Source organism: Harpia harpyja, chromosome 12 (genome assembly GCF_026419915.1).
Source record: "Harpia harpyja isolate bHarHar1 chromosome 12, bHarHar1 primary haplotype, whole genome shotgun sequence".
Classification (NCBI taxonomy): Eukaryota; Metazoa; Chordata; class Aves; order Accipitriformes; family Accipitridae; genus Harpia; species Harpia harpyja.
Window position 1 is genome coordinate 45,191,090 of NC_068951.1, and position 26,594 is coordinate 45,217,683.

Consider the following 26,594-nt stretch of genomic DNA (forward strand, 5'->3'; position numbering starts at 1 on the left):
AGCAGGAGTGCTTGTGAACCTGGCCATCTGTGGTTGCTTTCTGTGTGATTTTTCCTATGTTGAGCATTATAGGTGAGTTCACACTGCGGCTTTTCCTTTCAGGCATTGTAAATTTGGGTATTACTGCTAACAAATCAATAAAATTTGTGATAATAAATAAGAAACTGAAACATCAATTTAAATTATGGTCACATAATCCCAACTGTCATACAAAACTAGACAAAGAACATCAAACAAAATTAAAGAAACTTTATGTTCTTCTTTAAAATGTGCAATTTCAACTACAGAAGTAAATAAATTTGTTTTATACTAAGAATGGAAGCACAGAGGGACTTTTCTAGACAAAATTTCTATTTTAGGAGAGATTTTAATTTAATATACTGGACTTGTTTTCTGAAAAACAACTTGTAATCGAGAACAGAACAATGCCACTTAGGCTGTAAATTCATTAAAGCAAAGGCTTTTTTAAATTGCAAAACCTAGCACAACAAGGCCCTGGTTTGTCCTCTTAGGAATGCAATACCAATAAATAACAATGCAGTGAGTTCCCAATCCCAAATTCTTTACTGTTGCTCCAGACACTACGAAGGTTATGCAGAGTTTGCACTGCACAGGATTCCTTTCCCGCACACAACTGTGAATGTGCACAAGTATTTCCAGATTCTGGACAACAATCATTACACAGACCCAAATACGACGGCAGTCACAGTCAGATATGCATGTAGAGATGCACGTGAATGGGCAGGTATATGCTGAAATGGGCTCATTTTAATTAAGAAAAACATGAAAACTGACAAATATATTTCAGAAAGTAATTTTAATGTAATACAAGTGCATTTACTGCTAAACCTCAGTACATCTACATAGGGGAACACTTTGGCTGCTGCAGGTCACCCTAGAAGAGCCGAGCCTTGTGTGCTGCACTCGCTGAGAGCTGAGCTCCACTTTCCACTGCGCACTGGACCCTAATTGGGCACAAATCCTTTTTCCCCTGTGGACTCCACCCCCGCAGGCACGAGCTCTGGGGAACATGGGACCATCCACCCCATTGTCCTTGCTGCTCCTCCAGAAAGCAACTGGTGAGCCCCTCACCTCTCCTGTGTCTGCTGCCATGGGGCGTCCGTGTCCCCCTGGGGAGGAAAGCCTTGCCCCAGTCAGCCCCAGCGACTGCTTCCGACTCGCTGTCCCCAATGTGGTGGTCTGCTCCAGCCAGAGAGTTAAGACTGTGTTTAAAATACACAAATGCCAGAAAAACTCCGTACCCCATTTAAAGATTTAGCTCAAACTCCTATGCCATTCTGCTCTGGAGAGGAAGGAGAGCTTTTGGAAGAATTAACGAAAAAGAATTTGCAAAATGTCCTTGCAAGCTAGTAAAGAAAAGGAAAGCAGTCACTGCCTTAGTGCAGCACATCTGGATTAGGCCCAGGCTCTGGATTAGGCTGAGCAATGCTGGGCTCTTGGGGCTCTGGGAGCTGTTTACCTCATCGACGGCTCGCACAAAAGCCCTTCTAAAGCTTTATCCTAAAGGAATGCAGTGTCCAGCAAGGACTGATAGGGATCGGAGTGATGAAGTCCCCGCAGGCATGTGCTTCCAGGGAACAATGGCAGTTAACTGCACGCTGGGAAAAAGTCCCTCATCAGTACAGCAAGGGCAGAGCATGGCAAGGCGACAGATACTGTTGGCTTAGAGAGAGAAAAGGAAAGAACAGATAGAAGGCTGGAAGAAATCTGCTCTTCAGTGGCAACGTGCTATTGCCCGAGAATTAAACTACTTGTTTCACCATGTTTTCTTTGGGGATGCTGCTGAGGGACATCTGAAGAACATCGACAGCTCTCCTGTGAAACTTCACCAGCCTTTCTGCGTACTTCAGATGACTAATGCTGGCTACATGTCCATGTGGCTAAGTGCTGAACAAAAGTTACTTGTTGCCATCCGAACCTATTGCTGCTGCTCTTCCTCGGTGCAGAGTCCTTAAGGCATCTTATCAGCCATACTGGGCAAAGGAGTCATCTGCCACACCTAGGTTTATCCAGATCTGGATAAAACTCATTGGTTTTCAGGGTATTCAGATGCTTGCCAGAGCTATTTGTTGCTTTTGGGATAGCTGTCATAGGCAAAATGACTGGAAAAGTTCAAGGATAGCCTTTGGGGGCATGTACTAAATAAAAGCAAATCAAGATAAAGTGTAGCAGTGCACTGCTCCTTCCTCCTCTTGCCTATGGCCTTGGACTATTGAGATCTGTTCATTATTTCTAGACCTTCCACGAAAAGTAACTTTTGCAAGCTGTCGTTATTGCACAAGGATCTGCACCTCTACTGGGAAAACGCTGCACAAATCAAGATGATGGAAGTGACTCCTCTGTATTGAGCTCTTCTAGAGAACAGAAACTGCCTCAGGCTTTAGACGCTGTCGAAGACACAGGGACATGAAATTTGTCTGAGGTTCATCCAGCCCAACAGTGTCTCCAATAGCTGTCATTATCAGCTCCTCAGGGGAAGGCAACCGAGGTACTTGGGGCTGACTGTATCACTTGAACCACATTCATACAGACTATTTCAAAGATTTCCAGTAGAGGCATCAGACCTCAAAACCACTTCCAATCTTCTGGAAAGTATTCGCTGTTCCCAACATTTTGCAGACCATAAAGGAACAGAATAATTACACAAATGCAGTTCCCAAGAGGTTGTTTGGTAAAAAAGCTTGACATTAATCAGTAGATCAGTGGATTACCTCTGAAGCCTTTTAAAAGGCTCAGCTATATCTGCCGACTTCCATTTCTCAGCCATCAGTGTTGACTTACACAGTGAGATCCACACTGCAGTTAGCTGAGCAGTGCCAGTTTCACATTCTTCTAGAACTCTTGAGCAGAAAAATCCTAGTTCTGGAGGTTCGTTATTCAGCTTACTGATTTGCTGCTCCTTGGCTGACAGCTGAAGTGGGGACAGGTCCTCCTGCTCACCGGGTGAAGCGTGGTTCTCCTGAGAGAAGGTCCTTCTCAAGTGTCCCCACAGCAGGCGCTGACACTGGGATTTGTGGCATTTTGGAGCTGTGCCTCCCCCTGTGCTGCTTTGGCACCACAGCCATCAGCTGGGCTGCTCAGCAGCACACACAGCTAAGCTGCTCCCTGGACATGTGCTGGTTACAGCAGTGAGCATCAGCTCAAAGACAATTTCTGAGAAACCCCATTTAAGACATTTAAGGAACATGACTTAATTAGGTAACTTTCATAGACACAAAAATTTGCATAATGCTACGGATACCAACATATGGTCGACCCAACTTGCCCCACGCAATAGTCACAGTAAGACACGCTGCTGCTGCTGCACAAAACCTACCAGCCAGGAAGCTGTGCACTCTGCGTGGGCTAAGATCCCTGGGTGCCAAAATAGATGGTGGATGAGCTAGAACTGCTGGGCTCCATAAAGGGGCTGCAGGTGAGAGAGCCTGAGACAGAATGAGATGTTTTCAGGGTGTTTTTGTCAACAGGTGGGTTCCAAGGAAAGGGACCGGGTGCTCCTGGGCTGGGGGAGTGTTGAAGATATTCAGCTGTTGGTAGTAGGAGGGCAGCTCAAGGAACGCTCACTAAACCAGACCCTCCTTGTTTGTCACTGACATTGGGCTTGCCACACACTGCTGCAGCCAGCTTACCTTCTCCCCTCGCTTTTGCTGCCAGGCTCTGGCAGAAGCATAGACAAAACGGATGTGTGCAGGCTGCACAGCATCTCTTGCAGCTGCAGGAAGAATCACCACCCCGCTCCTGCAGTGAGTGGGATAGGAAAACCCTGGCTGAGCTAGGTTTGTGTGAGATGGAGCATCCCCTGAGTGACAGTAACACACGCTGCAGCGCATTTGCTAGCTGTGAATAGTGCCCTGATGGGTATGGCTACAAGCTATGGGCAGAAGAAATCACCCAGCCATGCACTGCATACTGCTCAGTGTCACTCACAGCATTATCCTGCACTTGTACCATTCCACAGAAATACATGTTCTTTAAGAAATAAGAAAAAGCGTGTTAATTCTAATTATTTCTAATATTCTAACTGTCCATCACATGCACACACCCACAGTTTTTTCCACTGAAGTGCAAACACAACATCTTTTAATCAGTCCTTTCTGCATGGTTAAAAAACTGTTTTTTGACATACCGTACTTTCTTCCCTTCACGCCTGCTTTGATTTCTTGATGCAAGTCAACATCCACTCCAACAGCATTTATCTTGTACTTGTGTTTGGAATGAAATATTTCATAACATGCACATGGAGATCTAATTTGAGTAAATATGAAATTCTATAATTAGAAAAAAACACAGACCAAACCATTTCAGTATTCTCAGACTACAAACATGTTCTTTGTCCCCATTAATAGCAGTCTAAAACTATAAAATATATGGTATAACATCTGCAATGTTTATATAACATATATATATAGCATTTGTTAAAGACATACTGTCCTTTGAAATCAGCTACATTTAATAACTTCTGGTTACTGTGTGCATTTGCAAACTGTAGTAAATCACAAGATTTGAAGAATGCTGGGAATAAAATAACATCTGTGAGTATCAGTGCAACCTAAAAGATCATGGCATCTAGACACTGGATCTCAGCTTGTATCCCTCCGTCCCACGAAATATATTTATTTTGTACATTACTTAGCAGTTTGGGGTTGAAATGCAGCCCAAGCTGGAAGAGGCCTGGTGGCATCTCTCCCAGGCTGTATGGGAGACAAACAAGCACCCTTGGGGCAACCCAGGGGCTGGGATGGTTTTGGCAGGCAGGACAGGAGTCTGTATTTAGCAGGGACGGACCTCTCCCTTTCCTTCTCCCCTCTAATGACAACCCTGAACTGGCACTGTCTGGCAAGCATGTGTTCCCTGTATAAGTATGATATCTTTAATGAATGATACGTTGATTTTTTCTGCTGGGGTGGATGCCAGGAGTTCTTTTTAATATCAGTAATGTTTCATTCATGATTTCAGCTGCTCCTTCATGGAAGGAGCACAAAGGAACAGGCTGCCTGAAGACAGAGGGCTCCTGCGGGGAGAGCAGCAGCAGACCCCCCAGAATTACTGCTGACCAGAGAACCTGGCTCGGAGTCGAAAGAGAGAGTATTAATTAGGATTAAAGGGAAGTAACTGGCTTAGTATAATATGACAGCTGTGCCAAAGCGAATGCCACATTTTCTAGCTGCAATCCTTACTGTCAGATCTCGTGTTATATTTTGGGTATTGGCCAAATCATGCTGGCTGCAGAATATTCTCCGTTACTGTAAGTCACTGGAGAGGGGCAGAATTGTCTATATTTAGGCCACCAAGTCCCCCATGTTAATCTTTATTCCTTCTTTATTTTAGTACTCTGCTTTCTATTTTTACCTTGCATATTCTGCAGCAGGTCTGGACGCTTGAAGAAGGCAGGCTGTCCTTTCCCCAGAAGAATTAATGGCCATGCCTGAAGTTTGTTTTCCATTTACTTCTTTCTTCCTTTCTTCATGTGTGGGTTTTCTTATAATGCAGACTATAAAAAATACTCCAACCAGAAAACAGCAGACCTGAAACAGAAAGCAAATGATAAATCAAATAGCAGTAGCAGAAAAGAAGGCAAGGGGTAACATTTGTAGTGCAATTTTGCCTAGAATTTCAGTCGCATCTGTGCTTGTTTAAGATTATGAAGGTACCTTTGAAAAAGAAAACAAAGGATTTGTGGATGCCAGATGCAAATCATAACAGCACAGTTGCCAGACTGAGACAGGAGCAATACTCGCTGCATACCTCTGTCCTCCATCAGCCAGGCTCTCTGCCGTATTCACAGTCAATGGTACCACATTCAGCCAGGAAAACAGCTCACTCAGTAAAAAGGGTGGTAAAACTTGGCACCGCATAAATAAGTCCGTCATATACTTCTCATTGTAAGCCAATGTTATTTCTGAACATCTGATCTCTACATTATTTGAAACATGGGCTGATGGGAAAATTGGTATTTTCCAATAATATGACCTTCAAAAGCAGTGGTTTGCATTATTCATCAATCTGAACAAAAGTCCACAGGACCACCTCGAGGTGTTTTCCTTCTGACGGGACTGAGCCTGGCTGGCTGGCTCCTCCCTGAAACGATGAAGCAGCTTAGGTGCAGTTGGGGATGGGATCATGGCTGCCGCAGGGCACGAGGTGCTTCGCTCCGGCTCTGCATGTTGCTGCTGGACCACTCCTGCCCTGGGCCTGACCATTCACCCTGCCTCCTCCAGTTCTCCTCAGAAGGAACCTGATCTGGGCAGAACATTTTTCATTTCCTCCAGCTCTCCTGGTTTGTGAACTCAAACACAGCAGTGATGTGCATGCTGCTCTCCCCTGCCATCCTTGAGAGCGCAGGCAGCACCAGGAAGATTCCCTTCTGTGTGTCCTGATCCCTTTCTGCTTTCCACTGGGAAAGGGAGAGTAAGAGAAAGAGGTGAATTCAGAGGAAGAACAGCTGTGAGAGTGGTGCTGGAGCCATCTCCTCTCCCAGACAGGGCAGGGGTCTGGATTGTTCCCCCACCTTCCCCAGCGCTGTGCTGGGATGCTCCTCCAACAGCATCTTGTGGGCAGGTTTGCACTGAAGACCTGGAGCAGGCAGCTGCTGCCCATGGGGAGCTGTCTGCCCTGCAGGGACATCCAGTATGGAGTGGTATTTTGTATACTATCTTCCCTCACCATCTCGTCTTCCCAGCTGTTGCTGCTGGATGCACACTGCAGGAAAGGAAAGCCAGCAGAGCACTGTGGAGGGAAAATGCCTAGGAGATTCAGGCCTTGCCAGCTGTGATCAGTAGTTGCAGAGCCCTTTCCCTGCAGGACATGCTTTGGAACAAACTTTGCATGGTTTCAAGTAATACAGATCAAAGTGATATTCCCCACTAAAGAGGAATCCACTAGCCAACAGTGATGCTTTCCTCAAAGCAGGACAGGTATGAAGAGGAGCATAGGCAAGGAGAAGGGAGGAGAAGGGAAGAAGTATCTTTGGAAAAAAGCTCCAGGGCTGGTGGTGATATGAAATGCACAACCTCAAACCTGGTCAGTGCACAAATAAACAGAACTCTGGAAAGACAAAAAAAAAAAGGGGGGGGGGGAGAGAGAAAAGGTTAAGAATCATCTCTGAGCAGTGGTGGAGCCACCCTACCCCTACCAGTAAGTGCCAGCAGCAGCAGGTAGGTAACTCATGTTCTCATCCATCTCAATAGACAAGAAATGAAAAAAAGAGATCAGAAAAAAATAAGGGAACAAGGCATTTTCCTGGGAGCAAGGAGCAGCAGTATAGCAGGCTTAAGACTACAGCACAGAGAATTTCTCTTTCCTTGCAAAGGTGTTTGGAGGTCCTGAATGTTTTTAACTTCCAGGGGGTTTGCTGGTTGTTGATGCTCACAGCGTGACAGCAACAACAGGTCAATTTGTGCTCCTTGTTTGTGGTCATTGAACTCAACCCTTTACAAAAGTTCTCCTGTATAAAATCCAGCAGGGTGCTGTGGGTGTAAGCTCTTCCTTCTCAGCACTGAAGGGACGTGGGTCCTCCCTGCCTGGCTGTGTCTATAGATAGATTTAGATCGACCTCTGTCATCTGCCTGCACAAGTCACGCATTCCCTCTGAGGATTTATTTAGACACCTGGCACTCCCTCCAGACAGAAGTGAATTACTGCACAGGGCACGCACAGTGCGACAGAAGTAGCGGACACCGAGATGCCTGCGTCCTTTTCAGCCACCTCGCTCCCTGAGCTTCAGCCGAGAGCGTAGGTGCCTTGACTTGACTCTGGGCTGAGCAGATTGCCATAGGGGACGTGCAGAGTGGCTCCAGTGCCCATCAGTACCAGACAAAACAAGGCAGTGAGGAGAGGTAGTAACATGCAGGACGGAAGGGGGATAGTACGGGGAGGGTGGGGAGAGAAATTAATTCAGAGCTGGAGCTAATTTTGTAGAATCTGGCTGTTAAACAAAGAACCGCAGTGTTTTTAAAATTCTGCTTATTGAATTAAGTCACTCTCCTGCCAACTGGATTACTTCAGCTGGCTGAACAATATGACACCTCTCTTTAGAAAAGAATTTGCTAACATGACCAACTCAGTATGACAGCATACCTAACCATCCCCTTCGCTGCGCTCTCGGGGAAAACCAGGCACTACAGCTGAAAACAAAGCCCTTTTATGGGAAACTTCTATAGAATTCAGAAAAGACTTGAAATAGAAATTAAAAGAAAACTCAAATAATTTCTATTTTGAAGCCTAATAGAATAATGCATTGGTACTTAGAGTCTAGCACTTTTTATACATTTGCATTAATGTACAAAATGTGTACTCTTTTGCATTAAAATTTTAAAAGAAATAATTTGATTATTACATATTAACAGGTGCTTTTGGAGCATGAGATTTCTCCTTGGCTTCTGAGAATGTTGTTTATAGAAACACTCAGAATCAGGCTCTGAAGTCAGGTAAGTAGCCTCCCTTCGCCCTCTGTGATAGCGAGTATTGTGCTGCCAGCATGGCTGGATGTTCGTGTTGTTATTTGTATAGCAGCAGCACTCCCAGGGCTGAACTGGGATCAGGTCTTTATGGTGCTGGCTGTGATTTTTGTACCCTCAGAGGCAGTCCTTGACCCAAACAAGTCTGCTTAGAAGGGAAGTTTGTGTTTTATATAAGGGAGCAGACGCAGAAAGATTATCCATGCTACCTAAGCAAGACTGCTGGAAAGCTTTTTTTGGATGCCAAAGCAGTGGATTAACCTGAGGATACATGTCTGCTAAAAGGAAACAGATAGCTACTAAACTTCACCTTTTCTTAACTTCTTTACTGTTACAGTTTAATTACTGTGCAGTCTGAACACCTGATATAAGTCATTCTCGCAAAAATCCCCTGCAGACACGCTTCAGCTCTCCTTATAGCCTAGAGTTGTGACAGTGGGACAAATGCAAACACACCGAGTTTTGGAAAGTTATGGGCACCCTCTGGCTTCTTCTATGGTATCTCCAAGACATTGTGACTTCTTCTTTACCTCCAAGACAGCTCTATCAGTCTCTGAGGGCCTTTTAATTCCTCTGAAAGCCAGTCCTGCCTTCTTGCCCACTGCTTTCTTGCTCAGAAATAAAAGCAGGTGTTTTACCCCCAGCTGATACTTTCAGTGTTAAAACACTTGGATGTCACAGGACAGTATTAAAACCAAACCAACATAGCTAGAAAGCGCTGGAAGCCCTTGGGACAGATATCCCAACAGCATTTTTTGGGATGCCACCTGTGTAAGAGGTCGTTCTTCTGGAGCATTCTTTGGTGACTTTTTTTGTATCTCAAATTCATTGATGGAAATCATCAAAACTTCATTAGATCAAACCGTAATATCTTGCTCTGCTCACAGACAGATCATAGCCTTTGGCCACAAGTTGTACCAGTCATTGGTTCTTAAACTAAAACTAACTATTCAATTGGCATAAAGACTAGCACAGACATATTTAGAGGAGGTCATCATTTTAGCTTATTCTCAGTGAGCATAATCTAATACTCCTGAGACAGCTCCATATTAACTCAGGGCAAGATTTGATGGGGATTTGGAACCAGCTTAGTGAAATCAATTTACAAAACATGTCTTCAGTTAAACCAGTTCAACTTTGCACAGTTCTTTAAATAACAATCATTTTTATGGCTAGTGTTCATCTGAAAATAGGCCTGGTGCCATGCAGCATGCTTTACTTGCCCCTTTTCTTTCTGACATTTGCTCAAAGTGCAAGATGGAGCAACAGAGACACTGTCCTTAACTTCCTTTCACTCCTGGAAAGCTGGATCCCTGAATTCCCCCCAGACACCACTTTGGTTGCTTGCCTCAGGCACAAAGGAAAGCAGAGCTGAGAACAGAGTCCTCCTGTATGGCTGGCCCAAGGACCCGCAGAATCCACCATATGCCCAGCTGAGTGGAGAGAGCAGAGAGGCTTCGGGGACCCTGCGGCTTCGTGGTTCCCGTGCTCCTGTGCTGCCAGCCCTTTGTGACCCCGCAGCTGTCACCCTTCTCCTGGAGGTGGGGACCCTTTCCCAGGAACTCCCCCAGTCCTCCAGGGCCGATGGCACCTTTCCCCCCTTTCCTGCGCAGAGGACGAGCCATGCCTTTCAGCAGCACACAGTGCATCGGGACAGCAGCTGTACCACCAGCTGTTTGTTCAAAGGCCACTCACGCTCACTGGCTTCAACGTGTTAGGGAGCAGGCCATGCGTGAGGACACCAGTCCTTGTAGGGCTCCTGCAGAGTGTCTAAGACACCAGCCACATTTGGTCGCCACTTCAGGAGGAGATGCAGGCATCCTCTCACTTGTGCTGCAGCTTTAATGCAAAGGAAACCCAGGTATAGAGTCACGCCAGCAAGACGAAGGGGCCCACGCATAGCGCACGCATGCAGCCAAAGGCTACGCCAACACTGCGGCAAACACTGGAGTGTTGGGGAGTCCGGCTGGAAAATGCCTTAACGTCGTCCTCCTGCACCATGAAACCTGGAGCCTTTGGCTGCCGGTTTGTTACCCATTGTAACGTGCTGGTCACAGGGCACGCCACAGTGAGCTGCGCACCTTCTTTAATACTGTAATTTGAACATACCTGCTTTTTCACTTCATACAGACAACTGTTGTTTCAGTGTCCCCTCAGGACATTATGTTCTCCAGAGAAAGGCCCAGGGACAAAGAGCATCTTTTGAAGGCTTTCATTACTTCTGTGCCATATTTCTCATATCTGATAAGCCTATCTGTGAAATTCCAAGAGAGCCAAGAGGCTATCTCCTCTTACACAAATAACTTAGGCTAACATTACTTTGATACAAACCTTCTGTAATACATTTCTGTAAGGAAAGAACTACTTAAGTACTACCCTTGAGGAAATACTAGCATAATGTTTCACATCTGTCTCATTTTGACTCTAATGAAGACTATTTTTTGTACCACCTCTGCCCTTATATCATTACAGCATGTTTTTCCTTTCAGTAAGCAGTCATAATTCTATTTACTAGTTACTGCAGTTACCGCTTCGAATGCATTTCTCTTTGGAATCAGCAAAACACCAAGGATATTCTGCGTGAAAGAAACGTTTATGTGATTTTGCCAAACAGTAGAAAAGGCGTTTTGTGGATTTTTGGATTTGCCTAAGTATTTCTTGATAATACTCCAGAGTATACGAGAAATTAACAACTGTGCCTTGGAAACTGTACTAGCCCTTGCAGGCTGGACCCTAGGTCGAGGCCCGTAGCCTTAGGCTGTCAGTCAGCACCACACTGACCCTGTACTGAACCATATTCCCACTGCCACGGAACATTAATTCTGACTTATCCATGAGAATGAACAATTTTCCAATGGCAGAATGGACTGAAATTGGTGATCTTGGACACGCAGGCTCTAACTAGGTGAGAGTCGAGTCCTGTTAAGTCTTGCAAGCATGAATGAAAGAGGCAGCTGTTCTTCCTACGTATGAAAGGCCCATAATGGAGGCTGTGACCAAACAGGCTGGCTTGGTCTACAGTGTCTGCAGTCAGTACCGAAAAGGCTCCTGCAAGAGCAGATCTCGTCTGCCACACCGTGGACCTCCCAGCGGGGCTGGGGCACACCTTCGGCCTCTCACATGCTTTTTTCCACAGGCAGAGTCAATCCGGTGCATCAACCCGGTGTGGAAGGGACCCAAGCACATGGTGTCTCTAGGCTCATGCCCTGGGGCAGCTTTGTCTCTGGGGCTCACAGGCATGTGTAACTGAGCCTGGCGTGTCAAAGCATCACTGCTGCACCTGCAGCTACTGACCTCACACGCAGTCTGCTGGCAGGACGCTGCACGCCGTGCTGGTGGCTGCACCAGGGACAGCCTTTGCAGGGCTATGTAGCATAGAGTAGAACCAGTGAACAGGTTTCTTTGTCTATTGCATTTGCTAGACTTATTTCACTGGCTGTTGTGGTCCTTACCCTTTTTTTTAACATGCAGATGGAACTGCACATTAAAGGGCAAAAGAGAAAAAACTCTATGGCGTTGCCAGAAAATATCTATACTTTTCTACAAAACATGTATTAGACCAGTCTAGGCTAAGCTTATCATAAGTCTTAGATCTCTGCATGTTGCTCATTCCAATGCAGAATTTAGGGCTAACCACAGTAGAGAGAGAAATAGCTGAGGACACAAAACACAAGAAGAATTTTAAGCATTCACCACTAAAATACAGTATATATTAAAAATCCTGTCAGTGTTTACTGCTAAAGTCAAGAGCATCCCTGGATTTAGGCTTTGTTCTATATTTCATGCTGAGTTCAACAATAAATATTCAATCACAAAAACTTAGTTTGAAAGTTCAGAAATTCTTAAGGCCCCTCAAAAAGAGTTTAAAACGACTCCCTAAAGCAAAGGGCCTTTCACAACATTTAGAACGCATTGAGGTTATTATTGCAAATCATGGACTCAGAGCGTAACTGCAAAGCCTGCTGCACAGAGTACTGCCTTTTAAGAAGTGGTTTAGGAAAGAATGAATCCATTAAGAAACCTAGGTCGAGGGTTTGATGTGGAGCCAGCCCTGGCTATTCTCACCCACTGCAGGCCAAGCCCAGCACAGACCAAGCTTTAGCGCACGGGAGCCACAGCTTCTCTGGCTCCTGGCAGGACTTCAGCATCAAAAAGACGCAGGGCTCAGACTCACCCAGAAAGACTTTATGCGGCAACATCCAGGAGGACTAGAAACCACTCCAGCTGTGGGGACGGCTGGTCTGCTTCTGAAGAGCTTCCCAAACCCCTGTTTACAGCTCAGCTGCAATCACCCCCCATAAACCCCAGACAGGGGAAATGGTTGAGTTCAGCAGTTCATGCAGTACTGTCGTCATCAGCTCTGCTCATTAATTAGTGCTCCCAAGCCCGAGAACACAGTTGTGCTTTACTTCCAGGTGGGCCACAGACAGCGGGCACCACTGCAGGTGGGATCCGGGCACCGCTGCGGGTGGGATGTGGGCACCACTGCAGGTGGGATCCGGGCACTCCTGCGGGTGGGACACAGGTATCGTGGCTGGCTCTGCTCTCTGGGACCCTGCAGGGGGGCAGGCGCTGCCCTCCAGGACAGGTCTCTCTGTGTACACGAAAAGCCTTTCACAAAGGGATCCTTCACAAATTGGCCTTGTCTCCTGTTTCGCTTATTTATAAAACGGAACAAAAGTCTGAAATGCTGGGGAACAGGTGAAGGAACAAGTTTGGGTTTTTTTTCCCCTTGTTTAAGAAGTATTTAAGGAATGTTAAGTCTGCCTTGACTTGCTAGAGGTCTCTTGGGGCCTGCAAGGATGTTACTTGTCCCATCACTTCCTCAGTAATTGTACAGACTTTCAGGACCAGAATTTCTCATCTAGAACACAAAACAGCAAAACCCCACACCTTCCTGCAGTAGTTAAATCTGTTCTTCTTTATTTATCAATGCAATATCCCTCAGAATCAAAAAGCCTAACTCCTTCCTCCCCTCCCTGCAAAGTTCATGCGACACCAGTGAATGCTCACGACCAGTGACTTGGCCTGGCAGCTGCATCACTAACCACCCGCATTGCTGACCACCCTCCAAGGGGCCCAGTGAAGCCAGTCATGAAGGGTCGGAAAGTGAGTCTTTCAGAAATGTTGTCAGTCAGAAAGATGAGTAAATCTGCCTCACAGGTTTGCAAAACCCCTGAAAATGCAAGTGCAGGTTGCCAACTGAAGACAGAAGATATGAAACACGTTAAACTATTCAAAGTGAGGAATAAAATAAATTTATTCCAATAAGGAATACTTGCATTTTAAAAAATTGATACATATATTAACAGTCTGAAAGGCTGTCTCTCCAGAATGTACTGCTTCTAACTTGTTGGCTGGTGTAACCACTAACACCTGAGACAGCAAACAACAGCTAATCCTTACACTGTTTTTGTGCTAATGACTGAACCAAGATAACTGGAGTCCCTGGCAAGCTTCCCATTTAATTCAATTAACTCCAACCAGGCCTGTGGTGATTGCACCAGTCAGCATAAGAGAAAGCCAGAAGCCAGATCCCTGGATTCAGATGTTAAAACCCAAGGAAGTCTGCACCATAACTTTTTGGTAGTTACCAGCAGTCTACCCTGCTGTTACTGAGCAACCCAGCATCCTCAACAGTTTCTACAAAATAGTGTGGAAAAACATAACTTTTTTCTGAAAATGCTCATCTTTTTGCTGAGAAAATGGAAGCAACTTATTTATTCTGAAATGCTCTGTTATGTGTCAGTTTAAGCAAACATTACGCTGCACCTCCTTACTCGTAAGCTGTGTTAGAGCTGCAGAGCCTCCAGGAAGATCATGTTTCCCCTAATGCAATGCAGATGTCTTGATGGCCAATCTGCTCAAGCACCCTGGGAGCTGCTGACCTCTCCCTGGGGACCCTGACACTTGGAGACATTTAGGTTCCTGGGGTATTAGCTGAAAAATGCAGCTTAACAGGGAAAAGACTTCAAGTGGAAATTGACTTTGAAGCCAGTTCAACAGACTGAACACTATTGAGTCTGGGAATGTCAAAATGTTTCACTTAAATAAAAAAGACATTCCTGACTCTTGTTTGGAGTTTTATTCCCACAAAAAAAAAAATTCTTTGTTTTTGAGATGAAAACAAACGGAATCTATATAAATTTCTCATCAGACAGATACTTGATTTCATTCATCTCTAATTTCATTTCAAGGTAATTTCTTTAGAACACAAACAACAGAAAATCTAAACAGTGTCCAACATACAGTTACAGAACTGCACAGGTATAATACCAGGCCTCTCCTCCCCAAACTCACAAACCATCTGATTCCACTAACACCATTAGCTGCTTTTTGCAAACAACTGTGAGAGGAGGAGGAAATCTGCTGCTGCTGATGATGTTTGTACAGATGCGGCTCTCTAGCACATTTGGGTCGCAGCGCCAGAACCAGAAGAACTTGAGACCAAATCTGAGGAACGTGCGAATCCAACAACATCGGTGCAGACCTTGGTGAACCTCTGCAAACCCTGTCAGAAAGCACCTAAGGCTATTCAGCTGGTGGGATGACTTGACTGGTGGGACATTCTTGACTGCGGTGTGTGACTGGAGGATGCCTTGTGCTGCACAAGGACTTCTGTTACAATAGGCTGATCTACACCCAAGAAAGGAAATTAGCAGCCCTGTGGATCTGAACGACACAAGAAAATTCATACGTTTGCCTACAGTAAGCAAGTTGCCTTCTTAACACCCTGCTAGCACGAATCAAGTTCACAGTGCAGCTGTATTAGAAAAAAAAAAATCCTGTTAATACAGACAGTCCCAACGATGGATAGTGAACCCACCAGGTCACTTCCAACATGCAGTATATTTAGCAAGCCGAGGCTGTGGGGCACAGCATACCATTGTTCTGTAGACGGAAAATCCTGCCCTTGGCGGGGCTCATCAGATTATGCTCTGTGGCTGTGTAGGGGCTGAACTCGGGGGCTGCTTTCGGCAGCCCCCCCACCCGAGCGGCACCTCCACGACCGGAGGCCATGCAGGAGCACAGCCCCAGGCTGTCAGCTCCTCTCACAGAAATCTTGTTATACAGTATACTTGTAATACTTAAATGAAAACGCAGTGATGTTTTTTGTCAAAGCATTGACCATTCTTTGACAACTAAACTGTCAGTTCAAGCTTAGAGAAACGTTAGGAAGGGTTTTGGTTTGGTAACTTGGAATTCTGATAAACATGAAAAATAAATTAACCAGGAAAAATTAAGCTGCAAGAACAACTGGTATATCCTCCCAGTTGATACAACTACCAGGTCTGTGTGACAGTAAAAAAATACTTTCCAAATATTTTCTTTTTACTCTTGAACAATCTCCTACTGTAAACCCCAACGGGCTGCAACATAATTTGCCCACTCACATTATTTAGTTAAGAAGTTTTGAAATAGAAAGAGATTTGCATAGATGTTTCCTCGGTGGTGCTTTTGAGGTGTTATGTCTGGGCTAACCGGTAAAATCCCTAGAAGTCTGTACGCTGCCAACATAAATAGAAAGTATATTTAAGGATGGGGGATTATCCATTCCTTGACAGGGCTATGCTACATACCACTAGCTGTCATACATAGTCTGCTGTCAGTTCCTAGCAGCGATTTTGTTTGAAGTTCAGTCCAGCACAAATAATGCTCAGATTGGCTTTTCTCCTGGAAAACAAAGTCTTCAGACCTTCAAAAGGAGCTGTAAGGATTCATATGTGACCACCATCTTGGATGTATCTCAGAAACAGCATGAGCCAGTGGAGATTTTTGAAGCTTCAGAAAGCCTTGTTTTCTTTGTGGAAAACCTGTTATGGCACTCCTGTCACCTTCTGTGTGTGCATCCTCCAGGATGGCTGAGAGTACAACGGGGAAGCCAAACCCAGGGTTATCAGTTACCATGACACTGTGTTCCTACCTGCAAATTCACTGGAGAATAACAATTCTCTGCAAATAAAGCTTAGGTGCTCTATGTCAGCAACCAGCCTTTGAAGTTAGAAAACCTATGCTGTGGGTTCAACTCATTAACATTAAATATATGTTTAAATAAGTCTCTACATTTTATGGAAGTTTTTCCCATCCCATGGCTCCAATGGATGGAGGTGCTGAGCACTCCTGGCAGGGATGCTGGGGACTTGTCTTCCATGCACTCCCATTTACGTGTTCAGTATCTTCCAGAAAAGAATAAACCTCCCCACTGTGCTCTAAAACCTGAACGTGTCCAGGTGTTTTATAGAGGTCCCAGGTTACCCTGCCAGGCACCACTCTTATGCTAGTTTAAGATCCATGAGAGATAACACAGGGGAGAGTACAGCCATGCAGAAATACCTGCAAGCAGATGCGATGCCATGAAGCACAGTACAGTTGAAATTCCCACCCTCAGCAGTGCCAATGGTTCCTTGGCAGGCTGTGCTTGTGTGCTGCTGTGGCCGTGCTGCAATCCAGAGCAGGGCTGCATGGAGCAAAGCCTGTTACACCCAGAAGAGCACCAGGCTGCGCTGGGACCATGCCAGCAGCAGGACTGGGACAGAGCTGAACCCGCTGCTGTCCTTTGCTCTGACACCCTCTGTCCCGGTGTGTCCCAAGGGACACACCGTGGAGACCCGCAGGTGGCTGCTGCCTGAGGGACACTTCTGTCCTTCCTCACTGCTCACAGGTACAGGGCCAGAGCAGCACATGTCTAAGGCATCCTAAAATTAGCAGCCTCCCCGTTTCAGATCTGTGAGTTAGTGAGCTCAAATACAATTGTGTTAAGCAAACCTTTATCTTTTGCCAAACGGGGGATCAACCAAGGCAAAATCGTGCCTGACCAGGGCTGGTGCCTGCGTGGGTCATGGTGGGGCAGCAGCGGGGTGGTGGCGGGGCGGCAGTGGGGCAGCAGCAGGATGGCAGTAAAAAAACCAGTGTAAAAAACCCAGGGCCTTTTAAAGCATTTCCAAATGCTGTCCTGATACTCCTGCTGGGTGTCAGGTTATAGGAACTAGACAATCCACTCGAAGCAGCTGCAAAGCCATGTCTAAAACTGTATCACCTGCTTCACAGAAAGAGCTGACAATAGTATTAGCATGAAACTAAAATTAGAGGCTTAATTGAGCTCTGCAGTCACTGAAATTGATGACAGTTCAGCAGTTCACATCCCCGATTTTTCTTGACTGAAATAATCAGAAAATCGGCTCCCATTCATGCTTCTCCCAGCTCCACAAGGAAAAGCCCTGGTAGCCTAGCACACCTTGCACCTGGGGAGCCTGTCTGACCTCTGCCAGGGCTCTTGCCATTCCCAGCAGTTACTGTGGCAGGAACAGACCTGGAAAGAGATTGTGTGTCCACAAATCAGCATAGTTTTACAAAAATGGGATGCTATATTCAATACCGGGGCATAGGAACCATCATTAACCATCACCAGTGCATGAAAAAATACAAGACACAGTACATTAGAAATGGACAAATAAAAACACATGCAGGATAATGACAGAAGATGAGGAGAGAGATGACAGAAACAGAAGGAGAGAAGTCAGGCTGTCAGTTAAACACTGAATCTCCACTGCACTGGAGTTATGAGGGATGTCATTAGTGCTGAGTTTGCCTCATCATTTGAAATGGAAAGACCTATTTGTTCACTTACACGGGCCATTCAAAAATAAGAATTCAGGAATCAGAGAAGGACCAGGATGCACAGCTGTGAGCACACACACTAGTTGTGTACTGGAAGAGCCTCATCAGCTGTCCTGCTGCCAAGGTTGAGATGGGATTCCCACTCCCAAGTCCTCTGCTCTGCAGAACAGCTAGCTCAGTGCTACACATTATTCCTCAAGCAGCAACTTGGTTCATATGCTAGCTCTAGAAGTGACTTCCTTTTCTTGCCTTAATATTTCTGGGATGCAGTTCTGGTCCACTGGAGTTGAGTGAAAACTGAAGAAAAATTTCAGATTTCTGTAGTTCTTGGATAATTTCATGCAATTAATTCTTCATGTGATAACAAAGAGTTAACTAATATATAGTCTGAAAGACAATGAGACTAGATTTACATTAATATTACTGTCAAGACTACTTTGTTCCCAAGAAGTGGGTCGTGCCTAGATCTAGCCAAGTTTCCCGTTTCGTTGCCACCACTTTCTCATGTGGTGTCCACAGCTGCAGGGAAAGAGAGCAGCACGGACCTGATCATGAGATGCAATTGCATGGTGTCACTTGGTCCTACGTACAGGTAAGTTTGGAAGAGATGTCAGGCTTGTGCTGCTGCTGCTCCTCGCAAAACAGGGAGGTGAAAGCATCTCCTGCTAAACACCAGATCGGTGTGTCAGAGTGGAAAATAGGCCCAGCCTCTATGAGCACATCTTGTAAATACATCAGAAGATCCTCTTTTAAGGGGTGCAACAAGATCTGTTGAAAGGAACGTGAGCCTTTCTATTGACCTCACTAGGGTGCATCACACATTTTAGGCAAAGGAAAATGGATCCTATTTAATTGTACGTGTTATTTACAAGTTGAGGGGGTTGTTCTTTAAGATCCAGAACGGAAGACCTAACATATTGCCGTTACAGCTGCAAAGTCATAGCAGCGAAGAAGCATGCAATTGCTCTGCTTCTATGTCAGAGAAAATGTGTTGAAGACCTGGTGTGAAGTATATGGCAACATGCAGACTCTTGCAGGCTTTCAATGCAAGAACTCGGTGTATGTCCTTCTGTCTCCGGCGTGCTCACCTGCAATTTGTGTGAGATTACTAGAGTTTTGTTTTTAGTTCATTGTTCCGTACAATATTTGGAGTTCCTGATCCATAAATACATGTTCTCATGGTGGTACGTTTGGAAAAGCCACAGGGTGCTCCTGCCTCCACTCACACCTGAAGCCTCTGATAGCTGACAGCGTTGAGCTTCTGAACCAGTCCCTCTTCTGTTCTTTCCTCAGCATCCGGCTTGCTTTTGGTCTGGTCAGCAATTTTATTTGCATGTTCTGGTCCAGATGTTGCCTGTGGCTCTTCACAAGAACCACAGAATCATAGAATGGTTTGGGTTGGAAAGGACCTTAAAGACCATCGAGTTCCAAGCCCCCTGCCATGGGCAGGGACACCTTCTGCTAGACCAGATTGCTCAAAGCCCCATCCAACCTGGCCTTGAACACTTCCAGGGATGGGGCCGCCACAGCCTCTCTGAGCAACCTGTTCCAGTGCCTCACCACCCTCACAGTGAAGAACTTCTTCCTTACATCTCATCTAAATCTACTTTCTTTCAGTTTAAAGCCATTACCTCTTGTCCTATCACTACATGCCCTTGTAAAAAGTCCTGCTCCATCTTTCCTGTAGGTCCCCTTTAGGTACTGGAAGGCCGCTATAAGGTCTCCCCAGAGCCTTCTCTTTTCCAGGCTGAACAACCCAAACTCTCTCAGCCTGTCTTCACAAGAGAGGTGCTCCAGTCCTCTGATCATCTTTGTGGCCCTCCTCTGGACTCGCTCCAACAGGTCCATGTCCTTCTCACGTTGGGGGCCCCAGAGCTGAATGCAGTACTGCAGGTGGGGTCTCACGAGAGTGGAGTAGAGGGGCAGAATTACCTCCCTCCACCTGCTGGCCACGCTTCTTTTGATGCAGCCCAGGATGCGGTTGGCTTTCTGGGCTGCAAATGCACATTGCCAGGTCATGGTGAGCTTCTCGTCAACCAACACCCCCAAGTCCTTCTCCTCAGGGCTGCTCTCAGTCCACTCATTGCCCAGCCTGTATTTGTGCTTGGGATTGCCCCAACCCATGTGCAGTACCTTGCATTCGGCCTTGTTGAACTTCATGAAGTTCACACAGGTCCACCTCTCAAGCATGTCAAGGTCCCTCTGGATGGCATCCCTTCCCTCCAGCGTGTTGACCACACCACTCAACTTGGTGTCATCGACAAACTTGCCAAGGGTGCACTCAATCCCACTGTCCATGTTGCCGACAAAGGTGTTAAACAGTGCCGGTCTCAGTACCAACCCCTGAGGAACCGCCACTTGTCACTGGTCTCCACTTGGACATCGAGCCGTTGACCCCAACTCTTTGAGTGTGACCATCCAGCCAATTCCTTATCCAGTAAGTGCTCCATCCATCAAATCCATGTCTCTCCAATTTAGAGAGAAGGATGTCACGCAGGACAGCATCAAATGCTTTGCACAAGTCCAGGTAGATGATGTCAGTTGGTCTTCCCTTACCCACCAACACTGTAACCCCATTGTAAAAGGCCACCAATTTGTCAGGCACGATTTGCCTTTAGTGAAGCCACGTTGGCTGTCACCAGTCACCTCCTTATTTTCCATGTACCTTAACATAATTTCCAGAAGAATCCACTCCATGATCTTGCTAGGCACAGAGGTGAGATTGACTGGCCTGTAGTTCCCCAGGTCTTCCTTTTTTCCCTTTTTATTATTAATTCTCCCAGTTCTGCTGTGACCCATGTGAAAGGAAGGGGCATGGTAAAATACCTGTTCTTCACCTCAACTGTGATAAAGACCTGGGCATGGCTGGGCCCCTCCGATGCTGCTCCTGCTCCTGATACTATGAGCAGCCGTATAATTCAGTGCAGTCACCACACAGCTCACTGCAGCTGGTCGGTTGTCTCTTCTCCTCCCTTCTTCCTACACTTGCTGCAGGCACGAAATGTTCCCAGGCTCCCACAGTCATCCCCTGGGGTATGCCAAGTCCATATGTTGCTGTCCCCTTTCACATGCGTTTCCAAAGAGCCAAAAAATTCACTCCTTGGAGATACATTGCTTTATGCACAGTCCATCCAGCAGAATGAAGAAACCTAGCCAAGATGGCCACAAAAACATGTCGTTGCTTAGTACAACTTCACATGACATTCAGAGATATTAAGTATATTATTTTGGGGTAAAGTAATATAACCAGCCCTATTTCCAACATAACATTCCTAACTTTTACTTAAGAAAAACCTTTTTATACTCTTTTGCTTTAAAATTCTGTTTGCCAGGAATAGAAATGTCCTTATATATTATACTACAGACACCTGTTCGTTCCACCATTTTTATCAGCATTTAGGGCTATGATCAGAGGACTCTGACTTTATTCTAAAAATCACCTGTGCATATTACAAGCAATCAGGTATCTGTATTAAAAGTCTACAGTTTACGGCTGTCCTTGGCTACCCTGGGTAGCTAATGCTATCAGAGATGTCTGCTCTGTCCCGGCATCCAGAGGGGAACGTGACATTTCACTGTCACTGCCAACAGGCAGACTGGTGCGAGGGCCTGTAACTCTCCCAGTGCCCCACTTCCCCTCTATGGGCTGCGTGGGTGTCCTGGTTTTGGCTGGGATAGAGTTAATTTTCTTTCTAGCAGCCACTATAGTGTTATGTTTTGGATTCAGGATGAGAAGAATGTTGATAACACTGATGTTTTCAGTTGTAGCTAAGTAGTGTTTGTACTAACTCAAGGATTTTTCAGCTTCTGATGGCCAGCCAGTAGGAAGGCTGGAGGGCCACAAGAAGTTGGGAGCAGGGACAGCCAGGGCAGCTGACTCAAACTGGCCAAAGGGATATTCCATACCATGTTAAGTCATGCCCGGTATATAAACTGGGGAGAGTTGGCCTTGGGGGGAGGATCACTGCTCGGGACCTCACTGGGCATTGGTTGGCGAGTGGTGAGCGACTGCATTGTGCATCACTTGTTTTGTATATTCCAATTCTTTTATTATTATTATTTTATTTCCTTTCTGTCCTATTAAACTGTTCTTATCTCAACACACGAGTTTTACTTTTTCCCGATTCCCTCCCCCATCCCACTGGGTGGGGGAGAGTGAGTGAGTAGCTGCGTGGTGCTTAGTTGCCAGCTGCGGTTAAATCACGACAGTGGGTCTGTCAGTCTCTGAGCCCAGCTCTTCAGATGATGTCTCTCTCCCTGAGGAGAGCATCATCAAGTGGACTGAAGCTTTACTTAAAGCTGGCTGCAGAATATAGACCACCGATCAGCATGTATTTTAAATGCCAGACTTTTTTTGACTAACGTTCCCAACTGATGAGTAAGTTCATGTTTTAAGGTAACATCACATTCATCAGTGTCACAAACGATCGCTGCTTTAAACGTCACCAAAATATTTCCCTTCATTAAGTATCATCTGCAGAGTCCCCACATGCAGGAAGATGTCCGATACAACTCTCTAGGACACCAAGGCATAATCAGCGTAAAGAACTGTGCTTTGAATGAAAGCTTAGACTTTGGGCTGGAAACGTCTTCTCCTGAACAGCAGCAACTGCAGCTCACTCACAACACTCTTGACAACAACAGCTGAAGATCCCTATTTCAAAAGTGACTGAACATTATAATGCAAACCTAAACACTCGTATTCACAGCTGTGACAGCCTTGTGGGGCTCATCTCCCTTCCTGTCTCTTAATGTGTATGAATTATCCTCCCAAATAGTTACTTTTCTATCAACAATATGCACAACATCTTTCCAAAGGCAAAATGGAAATCCCTGCAAGTATTTCTGGTGCTGCTTCCAGCCAGAAATAACAGTAATCTGATCCACAAGTGAATTCCATTTCTGTTGCTGAATTCCTTTGTACAAATATCTTTGCTTTGAAAAGGTTTGGCAACAGCGAGGCACAGGCTAATTTTACTTATAAGGTGTGAATCAAGGAAGATTTGCGAGTTTCTGAATCACAGAAAGGAAGCATCTGTGGCCTCTCTTACCACTTCTGCCCCCCAAAAGTATCACAGTTCAGCTGTTTTAGATACAACTTCAGACCTACTTGCTGCAACCCTGCAGATCCTCACCTCCCACCACCCTCACACTCTCCCCAAGCACAGCAACATGGCCAAATCCAGAGTCTTGTCTCAGGACCTGGGAAACTTCCAGCCTTACTCAAACTCTGTCGTTAATGGGCTGCATTACCATGGGCAAAATTTAGTCTGCAGCGTTAGAGTTGAGTAAATAATAATTTGGGAGAAACCAGCAGACAATTTGCAAGAGAAACAGGTGACCAAGGAAAGGACAAGCTACTCTCCACACTACACAGCACCAAAAGCCCTGGGAAGCTCAGGGACGAAGCTACAAACACCGCTGCAGCAGAAGCAAACTTCCAGGGACTGAGCAGTGCCTATGGCCTGACCTGGCCACAATGTAAACAAAGGCCTATGATCAATTAACACCTTTTGTGCTCCTTTGCTGCTGAGAGTGCTCCCATCCAAGGCCAGGTTGTTCTGAGGATGGGGACAGCTCCGCCACACTGGCTGCAGCAGCTTTGGGGAACACATACAGCCATTCAGCTCCGCTTCCTCCAGTCCTAAAGTTTTCACAACTTCTGAGACGCCGTTCATGGCCATGTTTAGTCAGCAGCTCAGCTGCAGGGGTCACTGGCAAAACCCAAAACAACGGGAGTTTATTTCTGTCTAAGGTATGCGGTTGGCCAGCCCACTTCTGCAGTCCCCAGGAAACAGGCACTGCCACCCCACGCAGTTCACCAGGGTGCTGGGGCCAGAGCTGCTGCGAACACTCCCCTAACATTTTATATCTTCATTCGCTGCTTATGATAGGCTTGATCTCCTCCAGCCCTGCAGGGACAACACCGAGGACTAGAAGGCTTTGACATGTCTTTCCAGTACCACCACTCATTGCTCTCCAGCCTCTAACAGACCATTTCACTGCCTTGCCCCAGTTTATGGGTGAACACCACTATATCTTCTTTCTTAAAACAGGTTCCAAGGGTTTACAGATGACAGGCATGGTATAAAAATTCAACAGCATTGTTTGCAGGAGTGGAGGGTGCTCCATCTCCCAGCAGTCTATGGGGTCTGGCCATTGAATATATGGGTGAACTCTCCCATAAAAATCAGTGTCAGGCATGCTTAATCTTGCTTAATTATTTTTGTACACTGCCGCTCTGCAGCCTGACAGTTTGTCTTCTGCACAGCTCCATGGTAGATCACAGCCATTTGTCAAACCAAATTGTTCCCTGACAGTCTGCAGAGATGCATATTTGCCATCTGCAATCTATTCCTCGGTTTCTGGCACATATTTTCAGTGCTTTCTTTTGAAATCTGTTTCAGATTTCCATGGGCTTCTTCATAACCTCTACTAGCAAAGCCTCACACAGTTTAACTGTTGACAGCTGTGTCATAAAAAGTATTTTACGTTTCTTTTGTTGTTCCTCTTGCTGCATACATATGAGTTGCTACAGTAAGGGCTGCTTGGCTGTGTAACACATACCACGATGTGGAAAGCAGACAGTGACTTCTGAGAGTGGGTTATTGGGGGGTTTAATTGTTTGTTACAGTCTTACAGATAGTTGCAGCTCCATATACATTAAAACACTGACAAGTAAAAGGCATGTGTGCAAACAGGTGAGAAGCTCTGAAATTACAGATTATTGATAAGCAAGTACAGAGTTAATTAGTATAATGGCGGTATGTAATGTGCTCAGACAGCTATGTGTCATTTCACAAAGGAAAATCCAACGCTAGTAACACATCCGTCAGAGTTAGGAAAAGTTGCATTTTCCTGCTCAAGCTCTGAGTACCAGCAGGGTCTGTCTCTCTGACAAAGGCACCTGCCACATGCTGTGGCACCCTGGCTGTGAACAAGCCAGCAGGCAGGCTGGTTATTAGGGGTAGGCTGAGCAAGGCTACAGGACCTCTGCTCACACCTAACTGTAGCACAGAGAGAAGAAAGGGGCCACAGCTGTATTTACAGCCCAGAAGCAAGAGAGCCTGGTACAGGCAGCGTCTGTGCCTCTCTGACCTAAAGCCTGACTATGCCATGACTTGTGTTGTCCCTGATGGGCCCTGTATCTGCAAGAAGTCTCACTCCAAAGCAGTCAGACAAATACCTAGATGCAAAAACCTCCATAAGTATAGCAAAGGCCAGCATTACTAAAACATTCAGGTGCTGGCCTCTGTGACTCTTGGGACATTCAAGACCCTCTACCCATGCATTTCACTTAGTGCAGTGTCACGTGAGAAATACTAGGCTGGATAGAAGTGAATCTCTCCTTTTCCTTTTGAGGAGTTTGCATTTCAGTTTCATGGTAAAGTCCAGTTAAAAAAAAAAAAAAAAATCACTGATGACTTTTTTTTTTCCAGGCAGAAAAGGACTGTAAATATCTGCAGAAGATGTGGTATCTGAGAGCATATCTAGGAGACGTTAGGTTGTGGTAATACTATGAAAGATGGAAAATGCTGGGGACTAGACTACTCTCTCTTTTCTGCCAGGCTGAACTCAAATCTGAAATATCTGTTCACATAATTTGAGATGAGCTCTCACAGTCAAGTAACATAAGCACAAACTCTTCCTAACATCAGTGCAGAACAACTATCAGTTAAGCTTTTTGTGGAAATCTAAGAATCCAGACACTTCTGATGTTCCCCTCAAGTATAGAATAACAATGTGTTTTGACCACCAGCAAATCACTTGCAGAGAAAAATTAGCACTTCTTACAAGTATTCTAAATCCTGAAATATTTGTTTTTTTCTATAACTAAATTGTACGCATTGTCCTGTAGGAGCTATTCAAACTGGCCAGTAATAGTTGTATTAAGATACATCTCAGGCCAGCACAATTGGCACTTGAACACTCTTAATTCAGCCTGTTACAAAGATAAAGGTCAGCAGAAAATAATCAGTTTTGAACATGCACTACCACTATTAAAAGCATAATCCAAAGGGCAGAGAGTAAATTTTAGCTGAAAGTAATGAGGACAGAATTTACTTGCAGAATTTGCATCCAGGCCTTGGTTCAGGTCTCACATCCCTCACTGCATCCCCAAGACTGGTAGAAGAGGGATCTACATTTTGTGCAGGGCTCAATTCTCATATAAATGCCTCTATACTTACACAAGTGTGTCTAGCTACATAGTAAGATACACTAAGTTCAGAAATAGTGCAGTGGCAAATCAAGCAAAAAGCCACAGAATTGTGTGCTATCTAGACCTTTTCCCTGCTTCTGCAGCTCTAAAGCAAGCGATGCCTGCAGCTCTCCAAGAAATCTCTGCATTCAACACATTTTGGAGACTGAACCCCCTCCTGTCAAGGAAATGGACTAGAAAGCAGGGTCAGTTTCTGGTTCTGCTCCTGTTTCTACACCTGCATGTAAAAGTCACTTAGTTTCCATGCTGCTGTTCTCAAAGCCTTTGTCTGCCTTGCC

At 45.5% G+C, this 26,594-nt stretch overlaps 1 protein-coding gene across 12 annotated transcripts in view; it reads right to left on the reverse strand.

The window, feature by feature from the left end:
• The window catches only part of LOC128148692 (uncharacterized), a 100,323-nt gene that overhangs the window by 29,028 nt on the left and 44,701 nt on the right, over positions 1–26,594 (reverse strand). For 9 of the 12 annotated variants that reach the window (XR_008237372.1, XR_008237375.1, XR_008237373.1 and 6 more), the window contains 2 exons: positions 5,371–5,546; positions 4,148–4,289 (listed from right to left, as the gene is read on the reverse strand). Coding sequence is in view for 3 of the 12 variants with exons in the window: in XM_052802767.1 (XP_052658727.1) it covers positions 844–1,223; positions 4,148–4,266; positions 5,371–5,546 (675 nt within the window). In the remaining 9 variants the exon portion in view is untranslated. Of the gene's footprint in view, positions 1–798; positions 1,224–4,147; positions 4,290–5,370; positions 5,547–26,594 lie in introns of those variants that run through there. The other 3 variants (XM_052802768.1, XM_052802769.1, XM_052802767.1) reach the window with 2 other exon arrangements.